General features: G+C 40.4%; 1 protein-coding gene across 9 annotated transcripts in view; it reads right to left on the minus strand.

The window, feature by feature from the left end:
- Positions 1-15296, minus strand: part of LOC139465697 (dipeptidyl peptidase 4-like) — a 547041-nt gene that overhangs the window by 285608 nt on the left and 246137 nt on the right. The window contains exon 1 of one of the 9 annotated variants that reach the window (XM_071247494.1): positions 9271-9787. The exons of 7 other annotated variants lie outside the window; for them this stretch is intronic. In XM_071247494.1, the coding sequence (XP_071103595.1) occupies positions 9271-9342 (72 nt within the window). In that variant the 5' untranslated portion in view covers positions 9343-9787. One more of the 9 variants, XM_071247493.1, reaches the window with a different exon arrangement.

A 15296-nucleotide genomic window follows, 5' to 3' on the forward strand; every position in this document is an offset into this window, starting at 1 on the left:
GTAGATCTAGTAGAGTTCGCTGTGCTTGAAATTTTCCTACTTGTCAGAAATTAATTATGTTCATTAGATCGTATGAAGGGATCATGCAAACTGGTCATATGTTACGCTGTTCATAGAAAAGGAATTTAGGTTGAACAACATTAATGTTTTACGAAGGTTGTTTACTTCGTAATTATAATAATGAATTGGGGAAATGACTTGTTGTCTTAGTGTCTTAGAAGTATATCCACAAAAGCTTGGTAATGGCCTCCGACTTCGGGGCGGGGGGGGGGGGGGGGGGGGGGGGGGGCGAGGGTGTCATGGTTGACCACCTCCCAAAAGGCCAGACAATATTATGGAGCATATTATGCTGCACTTTTGAGGAATTTACGGTATGAAATTAAGACACACACTCCTCCCCTAGTTGAGACAAATGACTAGTTAGTGGACTGTTTCACAATAAATGCTCTTAATAACATTCCTGACCGACTTTCTTGTATTAGGGCAACTCAAAACACAATACACGAAACGTTTACCTACCCAACGTTCTATTCTGATCCTTTACAAAGAGCACATGGAACTACATGGCTAGGATATATATCACTGTTGCGTACCCACTGGTATACAAGTATATACTACTCAAAAGACGTTCAAGAACACCCGATTCATTCACATCACACTTGTGTTTTCTTTAACTCTTTTTGAGTAGCATATCATCATAACCACGCGGAGGCATGTGTTGTCCATAAGAACTATTGTAATTGTTTGTTAATAACTGACGTACAGAGGAGACTTCATTAACTCGAATTCCATTGTGTCCAATGCTGTTAAGGGGGTGAAGCTATCCAGAATCCTCATAATTTAACACTCGTGTATCTCCGCACTCCGCATATCTTGCAATTGGAATAACTCGATATATTACCGATGGTCCCAGGGGATAAAATTTACAAGGTTTAAAAAAAATCCTCCTGTCGAAAAAGGACTCATGGTTCATATAACAAGAAAAAAGGTAAGCTTTGCAGGTTAACACGTACTCTACACCACAGTATAAGGAGACTAAAATTCCAAACTGTCAAGATAAATGTATAGTTAAATTCAGCATAGTATGGAATTCCAAGACTTTAACTCCATGTCTTTCGTGTCTGGTCTGACAACATTAAGATCAGTATCAGAAGAACACATCCCGACGTGCCTGCATAGAGGATCTCTGTTGTGGATCTCTCCGGACCCCAGACTCTGCTTTCAAGGAAGTTAATTCTGTCATTACATTTGTCGGAGCACAGCCCATCAAATCGGTTTACCGTAACCGCGGTGATTGTCCATACTGTTTCAATCAGCGAGTACTGATGCGAAGGAATCCATTAGAGTAACCCTTCAGCACATGCTTCATCTCGAACGGTCAGGGTTGCCAAACAACGTTGTACACCCAGACCACAGATTAAATACCGCCGAAAACGGATTAGATGACAGTTGGGCCATCAGTACGTCACGTGACCTTGTTATGACCGTGCATACTAAGTGGAAATCTATGTTTAGACTACCCGATACAACTGCCTCTATAATGCATTGCACAAAGGACGGAATACCTTTTACAGATTCTAAACAACCTTACGTCAGAGAGGTTTCATACACTACAAAGAAATTCTGGAAATTACCAAACCGAATTATGGGGACGCATGTGAATCACCAAGGACATGCAGTGTATGCCTGTTCTTGAACACAAATATAAAATGTAAATTGAAGTTTGAAATTGTCAGATTATGTAATAAATGGGAATAAAATATTGTCATGCAGTACGTCCTGCAGAGTGCGGCTTTAAACAACAATAAACCAAACACAATCAGCAAATCCAACAGGTACCCTTCAAAACTTCCAATACCATAACAAACCAAACCAACAGGTACCTTTGCTGCCGCCTTCAACATAATAAACAAAACCAACAGGTACCCTTGGCTCTGACTTCACCATTTTAAGCCAAACCAGCGTTGACGTCACCAATATCAGCCAAACCAACAGGTCCCCGCGCAGCTAACTTCGCCATAATCAGGCAAACCAACAGATACCCTTGGCTCTGACTTCACCATTATAAGCCAAACCAGCGTTGACTTCACCAATATCAGCCAAACCAACAGGTCCCCGCGCAGCTAACTTCGCCATAATCAGGCAAACCAACAGATACCCTTGGCTCTGACTTCCCCATTTTAAGCCAAACCAGCGTTGACGTCATATATCAGCCAAACCAACAGGTCCCCGTAAAGCTGACTTCGCCATAATCAGGCAAACCAACAGGTACCCTTGGCTCTAAATTCACCATTGTAAGCCAAACCAGCGTCGACTTCACCAATATCTGCCAAACTAACAGGTTAAGCTAACTTCGCCATAACCAGGCAAACCAACAGGTACCCTTGGCTCTTACTTCCCCATTTTAAGCTAAACAAGCGTTGACTTCACAAATGTCTGCCACACCAACAGGTCCCCGTTAAGCTGACTTCGCCATAACCAGGCAAACCAACAGGTACCCTTGGCTCTGACTTCCCCATTTTAAGCCAAACCAGCGTTGACGTCACCAATATCTGCCAAACCAACAGGTCCCCGTTAAGCTGACTTTGCCATAACCAGGCAAACCAACAGGTACCCTTGGCTCTGACTTCACCATTGTAAGCCAAACCAGCGTTGACTTCACCAACATCTGCCAAACCAACAGGTCCCCGTTAAGCTGACTTCGCCATAACCAGGCAAACCAACAGGTACCCTTGGCTCTGACTTCCCCATTTTAAGCCAAACCAGGGTTGACGTCACCAATATCTGCCAAACCAACAGGTCCCCGTTAAGCTGACTTCGCCATAATCAGGCAAACCAACAGGTACCCTTGGCTCTTACTTCACCATTTTAAGCCAAACCAGCGTTGACGTCACCAATATCTGCCAAACCAACAGGTCCCCGTTAAGCTGACTTCGCCATAATCAGGCAAACCAACAGGTACCCTTGAAGCTGACGTCATCATATTAGCAGCCAAACCAACAGGAACATTTGACGTTGACGCCATCACAAGCACCCCAAGCAACAAACAATAACCGACCAGGTACCCTCGCTGTAACTAGGTATGTACTACAATACTACACGACTGACGAACGTGCTAACCTTTAGCACTTTAAAATGTATTCAATGTAACGCTAATGTGTTTTATTGATAAGCTTCAGAGCCACCAATACTGTAAACAAACCCATAATACCACCATCGATCAAGACTCAGTTTGTGTTTAGCATTGTTTGGTTACAAATGTTCAAATGAATAAATCATAAGGACTGTTTTGTGTTTAGTGTACTTGTTACAGTGGACTGTAACCTATAGCATTTGACATAAAGACTCCTCCGCCACTCATTGGACAGTTTACACGTTTATTATCCGAAACCTTTCATTTGCAATAATCAATACTCGAAAGAATATAACAAACATGTACAATAGAATTTCGATCGTCCCTATATGCACACGTTTGCAAATGCGTTGTAAATTAGATCATGCAGACCTATATAATTTGAGGACAAGGTGTCAGTACTTAAGAGTATCAATCAATCTATATTACAGAAATACTGAAAGGCCATAGGCCTATAGCACATATCTTTGTGGAAATTGGTTGGACACATTGATTTCTACCTATTTAAGTAACTCATCTTACAATTTCTAAAAGTCATTGCATGTAATATACACGCAGTCAAAGGTGCCTTAATATTTAAAGAGGACGTTAATTCATTAAACTTAAATATATTTGGAAATTGATACATTGATGGGTGCAGATATGCGAGACGAAGTTTGCTGCAATACTCCGGTTAATGTGGCATGAGCAACTTCTGATTCTAACCTGTATATCCAGATAGAAACAGATGGGTGATGGACAGAAATCAGGTCACTGCCGGTGGGCAGGACACCCGTAGTGTCATTTCACCTGGTGTCATCACAGCACAATTATTATAAAACATATTTTATTGTCCAAAAAGACAAAGGGACTGGGCACAAGTGCAGCACTTATTACCACCTTCTCCCAGCACATTTACAATATCTCGTCATGCGAGAAATAAGAACGGGTAAGCATGCTCCTGAGATGACCTTTTTATGAAAAGTATGAAAATATGGCGGATGGAGTGATGGAAGAATAAAGGACGGATCAGTACACAGTAAGTTCTAATCGATTGTGTTTATGACGTCATGACGTCATGGAAATTGTGCGAATGTCGTGCAGTAAAGACACAATCACATAGAAGGTATTGTTTGACTTTGAAGTAGCTGTCGCAAAGTCCATTTCATACTTATACTGAGACCATAAACCTTTGATATAATTCCGGATAACATTTATTTTTTTCATTGAAATACAACACGATACATGCGAATGGGTCTGTATTTATTGTGATTACATTTCAATCCTGGTGGTTTTGCAAGAGAGAGAGGGATGTAAGATGGTAATAAAACATGCAATTACATGATCATAATCAGAGCCTCGGATTCCCGTGATCAGTATTACTGATGATCAGAAGGGCCACAAGTCAATGCTTCAGGAAACACGGCGGCGCTTAAACACTTGCCACGAATCTGCAACACGACTCGTTGATGAGATTCCCAGAGTCAGCGAAAGACCATAGCCCCAACATGATTTCATAGATGACGCAGGCTGCCGATGACAACATGGATCAAAGCAAGACGGGTAACATCAATATATGGAATAGGCCCAGAGCTCAAACAGGATTCGGAATGTCAAAAGGGTATTTTGTTGAAGATGCACATCTTCACGAAAGGTCACAAGATGGGCTTGTTTCTAAAATGAGTAGATCTCCTGTTTTCCGCTAAAAGTATCCTTCACACGAGGCCTACGTTTGGATTTTGTTCATGAGACACAATGACGTGTGAATAAGGAATAAACAGTGCTTTAAATTGTTATCAATGAATGACTGATTTTAAACAGTGCAGGAAGGGCTATGGATATCAACAGCTGTCCAAGAAGGTATTCCAAGGGGCCTTGAACGGTATCAAAAGGGGTGTGTGGTACCCCGAGAGGTATGCAGCGGGAGGCAACAGGTTATTCTTAGAGCAATTGAAAAGTTAACGTAGAGACTATAACAAATCATTTTGTGATAGCATGTAAATAGTGGTTCAGTTTTAAACAACTAATATGTTACTGATGGTGCTGATATGGCTGTAGTATAATTACACAACCAAATTAGTGAGACACAAGTCCAAGCATTTCCAAACCGACGCCAATGAAAATAACAAAAGCAACAGCCTTGTTTACATTTCTTTGTTACCCATTACTGACATTGATATTGTTTACTTGTTGATAGACGCTGATACTTTCAAGACGCGACCAAGGTCAAGCTCCATCATATCTGTTGTACCTAGTGGATTCCGGTTACTGAAACTGCTTGCAGGTACAGCAAAACAATGGGAAAACGTGGATGTCAAATTAGCCTACAAATCGATAACACCAGCCTGGCTACAGTCAACAGTTGCTATATACATGTGACCATCATACCTTTGTAATTAAACGTCTATTGTTTGTGTGTAAACATGTAGTATTAAAGCAAGGGAAACATTAATTAACCTTTTTCATAAAAACAACGATAATTATTTGTGACCTACCATATATAATTAGCCAATTACCGAGTCATATTATAGATCTGAATGAATAGCCTTGCTTAATTAAACATAATTATAATAACGTAATAGGCTGACAAGGCTGGGCGTACCTTACTTTGCGAAAGTGTCAACATTGCAGAAATACATGGATTGTATCCATTTTCAGACATACATGACAGAGTTAAACGAGTCATAGTGGAACATGTAAATCAAATGTCACGGTAGTGGGATTTCTGGCTTTCCTCAGAATATATACTGATGGACATGAATAAGGGAAAATGTAAAGTGTGAAGTGACACGATACCCGTATGTACCCGAGAGATATTTGAGTGACATTTAAAAGTTGGATATTTAACTTGTGACAAGTAAGGATGATCAGCTTCTTCATCAGCGACGGGTTAGGCGAGATGTGGTGTAAAGGGGTTTCAACATTATTGAACTTAAAGAACGACGTGCATGTGTGCGTGCGTCTGTGTTTGCGTGTGGCTGACGCCAGTTTCATAGTAAAAGCACACCACACCGCAGTTTAACATGAATACCCAACTCAGACACAGTGTGCCGATTCCGAGCCAACCAGTCCTTGTTTTAGCCAGGCAAGGTAACAACAAGTGCCATATTTGAACATCTTTAGGTATGACGTGGCCGGATATCGAACCACCGACGTTGCCTTCCTTTGGCGTACCAGAAACATATGATCTTTGGTTAAAATCCCGGTTCGACCATGTTTATAGGTTTTGTGAGCACCATACACGTGCTAGTGGTTTCACCAAAGTGGTAAACTCTAAGACATGCATCACTGCACGCATTCAGTCAATCAGCTTTATAAAGAGCTACGCGATAAACCGCAACGAACAATGAAGAACGAAGCGTTGTTTATTTCAAAATATATCATTGTTCTATCATGACGTAATATCTGGAGATTTGAACATGCGCTCGCAACTTGATGACGTCATATATTGGACGACGTTAATTTTTTAGAAGGAAGTGGCTAGTGAGTTATTCCCAATAGATGTAGCAGGGCAACACATATAAACGCAGAGGACGAAAGATCGTATCCAAAAGTGGGAGAGATATGACAATCGGCCTCAGGAGAAAAGGAATCAGATAATCGACGTGAGGATTGGGAGAATATGCGGGAAATACCAAACTTAACTCACTTGTTTCCAAAAATGGACTTGTGCGACTTTTCCGTAGTCGGATTTTATTCAGGGAGTCGTCATTATTAAAATTTGGGTAAATAGTTTAAAGCTTTCACATTTTATCAACTCCTTCAAGAGGCTGTACAGAATGTTGATATCTCATCAAGACATAAAAAAAATCGAGGTCGTTGTTTATTGTACAATAATGGAAAATAAACCACTCGGGGCTGCGTTTTTCAGTGTTTTATCGTACTATAAACCAACCCCCACTTGTCGTTTATTTCCTAAATAACCCATAATTCACATAGCACAAGGCTATGGACATTACTCCATTTTACAGTACTTAAACATACAACGTTCAGTCAGTTGACGTTAAACATCCTTGCTTGTATTCATCCTAGCAAGTACATTTCGACAGGCATGTCCATACAGGTAAGGGCTACCAGCATTCATTCAGACAGCATTACAGACACCGTTACTGACACTCAATCAGTGAACCTGCTGAAAACAGTAGGACAAATAAATAATTATTAACTGTCAAAGCTGGTGCGTCACTTTAACGCTATAAACCTTGCAAAATACATTAGTGTCGTACCCCTTTACTCCATCATTGAAAATTGGACAGCTAAAAAATATTCATGTTCACAAACAGTACCAAACATTAAACGTTGACGAAAAGACAATAGTTTATTTTATCCCTGATTTGGCATATCACGACTATATCAGCTGTATTTTTGAACAATTGGTGAATCAACATTGGTTCCAGAAGAAATGAACACCATAACTGGATATTTGTTTGATGACGTCATGGCGTGTAAAGGGGGGTAACTGCATGTGGGTGAAATTCCTTGGAGGCTGACCCAACAGTGTCACCCATGTCATGATCACCATCATCTCAAGATTCCTCTTTAAGTCGATCAATATCTCCACCTTCACACGCTAATCTGCATTTCGATATTCCACAATGAAACACTGAGAACAAGACTGCAGATTTGATAATACATGTTTGTGACATGCCTCTATTCTCGTCTATTCTGTATTAATGGTATACGGCGTCAGGCAACAGGCACTTACTTTTATGTACAATTGGTATGAGTGTAGGTGCTTCCGGTAGGACAAATGCATGCTTACTCTTTTCGAGAACACCTGGTGTCATCACTTAATTTCAGTGATCTATTGATATAAATTCAAACGCTAGTTTGCCTCTTGTGTCCAATAAAATCGGTTTCCGTGGATAATCGAGACTGGTTATTCTCTGGCCTTGACGTAATATCAATATAAAGGTACGTTTTTAACAGAGCAATGCACATTTACTCTTCGTCCAGAAAAGAATGAGGAATGGATGCCTAAACCAAATAATTGAAACACCATAGCTGTATTGCCTATTGTAACAGAAATACCATGTGCATAGCTAAGCTGCTGAATCAATATGTACCAAACATAACACGTCACAGGCTATTCTACCTGACTCTGACGTCACTCAGACAGTTGCTGCACCAGATCTCAATATAGGTATGATTGAAGCAACACTGTATGTATAGGAGTATCATAAATAAACACATAATTTAATTAGTATGTGCTAGTATATATAACGCTAAATGTTACAACTTAAAATACCCAACGTGGAGCATTTGCAAGGAGAATAAGATCAGTGCGAGTTCATTACAGACAGGGGTATGCATAAAAATCAAAACCTGTAGATGTATTTTAGGATATGAAGTAGTATGGGAATAAGGATGAAAAATGTACCATTGTCCAGGTAAAGCACATCAAACAAAGAACATAAACACGTCATATAGGAATAATGAGGTCGTGGAAATGACAATACAGGCTTAAAAGACAAATCGTACACTACCTCTAAATCCACAGCAGCGTGTTTTTTCTTGTTTCCCTCCGTGTGTTTCACACTGACAGTTGCTGAATTCATGTTGGTGCACTCAAAATCAGTTCACTTTATCCCTTTAATATACGCTACGACGGGAGAAATCCACGTGTGTGCAGACCTAGCAATAATCCCGACGCTTGTATCCGTTAACTGTATCCAATCCTACATGTGGCGCCTTGGCATCTAGTACTATGCCGGTATGATATAAGCAGGAGTCCTATTGTGTGACGAATTTCACGATCAAATTATACAATTAATGCATATGCATGATCGGCAATTAAGGTCGTTCCTTCTCAATGGATGTTAAATGTAACACACAAATTATTTACCGAACCTTTGAGTTTTTAACATCTGGTCCTGACAGTTCTGGGATTGATGTAATTCCGTGCCGAATCAGTTTTTATAGCAATTGGTGCGACTGACTACAATTAAATAAAGTCATGAAGTTTGTGAAATATGTATTGCAATAAAATCATGCCACGAAGTGATCTAAACCTCACAAAAACGAGGTTCTACTTGTGAAATTGAAAGCAGACATCTACAATAGGTCTATAACAATGTGCAGAGTCTATCCCAAAAATACCAATTTGAAAAAGTTTCAAAATTAAGAATTGTTTTGAAAATTCTAGTTTGTCAACAAACCTCCAAATCTAAAGCCGCTTTTGACTTCTTTCGACCCCCTGTATCTCGAACACTGACGTTAGCCGAATTCATCTCACACTAGGCTTGTGCCAAATTAAACTCATCCAATGCTAGATCCAAGGTAGAAGAGCTGGCACAAAAGTCACGACTCCAGTAAATGAAAAGGTGGTCTATTGCCAACTCGCATTTGACCGTTCCCCGATGATCCAGCGATGATTATATATATCGGAATTGCCACCTCTGTATACATTCACTATTCTCCAGCATCAACTCCACGTGATCCTAAACACTTTTGACGTCTTCAATGCCAAAGGTCTGGCACATTATAGGTCTTTCCACGTGAATAGTGAAGGAAAAAATCCAGCATGCTTGTATAGCAGTACCCTACAGTGTGCGGTGTCCTTCGATCCAATCCAAGCTTCGCGGGACAGGCTTGTTGCTCGCGTTGCAAGCTCGCGCTATGAACGTGAATACAGCTAGGGACAGTGCCTGATTATCTGCTCGACCTAATCCTTCTTGATACTGGTACTCATGCTGTTAGAAGCGTACTCAACATTTAATCCTCTCCGACTCAATTATCATTGCTCTATATAGAACTGTGCACATCTGCGCACCTGTTTTAGATATCCATTTTGATGTATACCATTGTAGTGTAATTGTTGTTGATCGATCTTTAACGCACAGGTGGTATGCCTTTTGGGAACTGAGTCGTGTGTGTTCAGTAGGATTTCAAGCAAGTGCCTGTTAACTGGCATGATTTCCTAAAAATATAACATTGACATACTTCGTGTACACTATGGCCTAGATTGAAACATCTGAAAGGATTCCGAGTTCCTGGCAATAACTAATTCAACCCAGATATGTTTACAGCAATCTTAATGATGATTTACTGTGCAACACGGAAGTGCAGTCTTGTCTGTGATTTCTTCTATGGCATTCTAGCCGGTCGGGTATATATATCACCTTCCTACTCAAGTTTTACAACAGGGATTTTGCCAAGAGATGAGTCACTTCTTTCTGACATATATACAGATCATGTCGGTAATTCCTCGAGAAGATAATACTCTCAAATCACTCACGGAGACAGTGGGTGTCCTGCTAGCGGGTCAATGTGGTCTTTGTCGTCAAACTAGAATCCCGGATGAAACGAATGAAGTACTGTTAGTTATGAATAATTCACATCTCCGTCAGGTAATGAGGTAAATCATGTGGTCAACAGCAGCCACTGTCCACTGTCTGACACACAGGCCACAGCCAGGATCTCATTAATAGCCTTACAGCCATCCGTCATTGGGTTCCAGGTATGAGTGCGAGGACGCTAACGTGATCCTATCAATAAAGCCATTTGTTTACACAAGAACATACAAAGCACTGCATCTCACTTCCACACAATCTATATATTCTTCACTTAAATATTCAAAGCTTTCACAATCTTAAAATTTAATGTTTCCCGTGATGCTCGTCTTCACAATGGTAAATGAACTACCCATGGAGTCAATATTAAGTAAATGGTCATTGGGAGGTAACGGGTCGATGGATATTTGTTTGAAGTGTTAATGACGTTTGGAATACTGTTCATTGACTAAGGGAATTCTATTCCACACTGAATGAATCTACGAGCAATCAAGACCATTATATCAAGGTTGTTTCTTTCCATGAAGCCCCATGGGGCCCCTCATGACGTATATGTTGATAGTACGCGCATGCTGCACGGGATGTCCCGCAGTGCCAATACATTTTGAATAGTTCCATGAACCATGAATTATGCATAACGCAATACAAATATAGAACTGTCACACACAGCTGCGCACCTGGTAACAATTAAAGGTGTCGTTTCAGTGAAACAACACCACACTATCTATCAAGGATATGCTTTTATAAACCTTATATCCCATCATTCGAGACATTTTCAGAACGAGATAGAAATGTGAGCCCTATGACACGCAACGGGGAGCCCTGTGCATATAAGGTGACAGAGACCATAAGACGTTCGAAGCTTCATCTTGTGAACGTCCTTCCCGTTCGTTCAAAATTGAAATAAAATCAACATTATGTTACTCTTTCTGCTGGTCAAAGTAACCGTTCCAGGTACGTTCCAGGTACGTTCCAGGTACGTTCCATGCATAGTAGTCGAAGTTTCACCATTGTATGAGGCGCCGCGATTCGCTGTGCAGAGTTGCGTCCCTTGGGCATGTCAGAAACCTATGATTGTGGGAGCGAATCCCGGTTCGCCCCGATTATGTTTCTAGGTTTGTCAGCACCATACCCGTGCTCGTGGGGTAGATTGATCACATAGATGTGTGTGGAGTAAGACCTAATAATGACATTAGGAAAAGTGTTTGGCTTGTCTCTTGGGCTTAGCAGCTTGAGATCATTGCCACCTATTATGACGGAGCAAGAAGGTAGTGCTCTGTACTGATAACTGAGAGCTCGTACCCACCAGATCGCATTGAAATACTTGAATACGTTGTATCGCAGATGTGAGGTGTCACCTGGCAAATATCCACTTCAGAATGTGTATTAAAATCTGTGATGTTTTCTGTTTCAACATCAAAATAGTATACAATAACATTAATATTTGTTTGGATCTAGAGGTGTCACCTGGCAAATATCCACTTCAGAATGTGTATTAAAATCTGTGATGTTTTCTGTTTCAACATCAAAATAGTATACAATAACATTAATATTTGTTTGGATCTTTTCTACAGAATGTCCCTAACGCCCAATTAAGAAGCCTCTTTCAAAATCGAACAATTTCAGACTGTGGGCATATTAAAACTATTTGAATAGCGAGGACAAAATATTAATTGTTGTCATTTCGAATATCTTTGATGTTAAAATATCCCCTTTTCCGTGACAGGAAAGGTTTAATTAAATATCTATACAGAGGGACTACTAATTTTAGGTTGTTATAACCGTAGTTCGTTATAAACATATGTACAACATAACTACAGCAAGTAGTCGTTACAAGTTCGTTATATCCGTCAGTTCGTCATAAGCGTGTTTGTAATAACCGTAGTTTACTGTATATGAAACATAAAAGAAACACATGAGACTGTTCATCTTCGGTTTAATCGTTTTGCGTTATAATTACAAACCAGCCCAGAAAACAAACTTAATTTGTGCGGAAAGCGTGATATTGTAAAATACAATTACACTTGGATTCACAAATACATTTAGTGTGTTTCCCAGCATGACTGATTGGTAATGTATATCACATTAAAGTGCATTGTGCACAAACTACAGTTTATGCAACACAGTTTTCCCCACATATGGTCCTCGTAGCCTGCCCCAACAAGGTGAAAGTACTGTCTATTTTTATCTCCTGCAACTGTGACATCTCCAAGGCCTTTAGAACCGGCCTAGAAGGAGAACTGTCAATAAACTGCAACGCGACACTTCTTCAAGCTGCAAGAACGCCATAGTTAGAAAAAGCAATGTGTCAAAATTAACATTCTAGACAGGTGACGGAACCTTTGCTGTGCTGTCGTCTATGACGCATTAACCACCCTGTCATGCCCGTTCAATACAATCAGTGTCTGGTGATAACCAACTCTGTCACGCCCTCATAACTGTAACAAATCAACAGTATAAATGTTGTACAAGAATACTCAATCGAAATTCTGCTTTAGGAATTGATTACCAATTATAAGCGTTACGTGGAATCGGTAGCCTGAGTAATGTACTGACTGGCAGTTTAAAGGTAACCTGTAGAAGCGGTTTGCAATTAGCTGTGGAATTAACGGTTGCTACCATTTGTTGGATGACGTTTGGCTGAGATAATTACGCCCCGTGGCTGTGGTAATGCTGGGTACACACTCGGAACCAGGGACATGCGGCTGTCTGTCAAATTACCCCTTCGCACTACTATGTAAAATACCTAGACCGCCAGATGCCGATGACGGACCGGGGATTAGACGCAGTTAAGGAGGATGGGGAGACGCTGCAGCATCTGATGTAGTAACCCCATGTAGTCTTACTGTGGGACCACCTATTTAATGCTGTAGAGTCAGCGTTAGACTAACATTTAGTCTCTGAAATCAGAGACCATATAATATTATATGGTCTCTGCTGAAATCATATATTACACAATACCCTTCTTGTCTCTAAAAATATTAAAAATTCCCTATGCTTATTTCAGATATACAGAGCTAGCTTGAGCTGGCTAGACTTGCTTTTGTATTCATTTTTAGATTATTTTTTTGGATAAAATAAATATATTCCACGGTCATGGTGCAGGACTAAGTCAGCTTGTACTGCTGATAAGAGGGCACCATCGGTAGAACGTTCAGAGATCTGGGTTACGATTGTTATGCATTTAGTTACGAATACCTTCAACCACTTCCTGTCCAAATCTGGGCCATTCGATGTAATGGTCTTTTATCAAATAAGTTCAACGATAAATATGGATAAATAAGTGTATATGTGACATGATTGACTTTTTCGTGTGTTCCATCACTATTATATAAACACAAGGGTAATGAGCCATTTACACCTGTCCGTATTTTTGTATCTGTATACCTATCCGCAAAACTCCATTTTGTACTAGGGCATCTACACCTATCCGTATCGGTATCCGTACATTTTGGACACGTGTCCCGCCACCCTTGTTTTCCCCCTCGGACCGATGTTTGCGGATACGGATGTACCTGCGAGTGGAATAACACCTGTTGTGACGTCACATTATATTGTGGCCCCCCGCAGCTCCCTTTTTGCACATCTGCAACATGTGGATACGTGTAAATATAACTACGGACAAGCCTTAACGTAAATACGGATTCATGTCACGGATACGGATACCGGACGAAAAAAAGGGACAGGTGTGATTCCGGCTTTAGCCATTCACTGTTGTGTCTCCTTAGGCAAGAGCCTTTGTTCGAAATGGGCCTCGGTTCATCCAGCAGTGAATGGGTACCCGGTAGGATGAGATTGTAATGAGGCTGTTAACTTTCTAGCGCCCCACAGGCAACTTGGGTTGTATACTCCCTAGGGAGATGAGAATGAAATTAACTCCACACTCATCCAGTGAACGGGGTAATAATAGCGTAGCGCTTTGAGCATGCCCCTGTGTGGTATTGAAATACAGTGCAATATAAATGGCCTATCAATATTATATTATTCATTGCAAGGACATCTGCTGTTCGCTGAGTATTCAGTTGTGGTTTCATAAATTTGCAACTGGGAATCAATTCCTAAAGCAGAATTTCGATTGAGTATTCTTGCACAACATTAACGCTGTTGATTAATTAGATGTATGTTTCTCATTATTACCATAACAACGTACACAACGAGACTTTCTAAGCTTTATGGTATGAGAGATCGCAGCAAGATTCCAAATCTCTTTTCATCTGTCATATTGTTATTAAAGTAATTGCAGTTAGAACTGTGCTCAGCAGGTAGCTTTGATTAGTCATGTTCACGTGCTCTGAGAGTAAAGGTTCAGATCCACATTCATTTATACAACACTTACACTTTCCCAAGAGACATGCGGTTTTGTGTTTTTGTGTTCATAAGTTTCCAAAGTAACCACACAGTGGTCTTCAATGCCAGTCTTTTTGCAACCCGGACAAAGTAACCGTGTTAACATCCAAACCGATATTAAATCAATTCATATAATTAATTTATTTATTAAATGGCCCGATGACAAAGTGTCCTACTGTAACAATGTATATATTCCCAAATGTGTGGTTTATTCCCTTAAAGACGCATACACTTACTGGCGTACGTCTCTATTGAACGGATACCGGAAGTCCACTCCACAGTTTACAAGGAGGAGTCCTACCTCCCGTTAATGGAAGCTTAACTGTCCTTCAATACAAATATCTGAGAGTTAAGTTTATGAACTCTTTGTTTGCATGCGTTTTGACTGGAGATACCGGTGGGGCAGGATGTACGCTCACCTTTTCGCGAACACCTGGTGTCATCACTATTTGATAGTGATTCATAAACACATGTTTACCGTATCGGATTAGGAAACAACAGATGGGTTGGATCAATCACATAAATACTGAGAGAAGATGTCAACA

Source organism: Haliotis cracherodii, unplaced genomic scaffold (assembly GCF_022045235.1).
Source record: "Haliotis cracherodii isolate W230 unplaced genomic scaffold, xgHalCrac1.p SCAF_18, whole genome shotgun sequence".
NCBI classification, from domain to species: Eukaryota; Metazoa; Mollusca; class Gastropoda; order Lepetellida; family Haliotidae; genus Haliotis; species Haliotis cracherodii.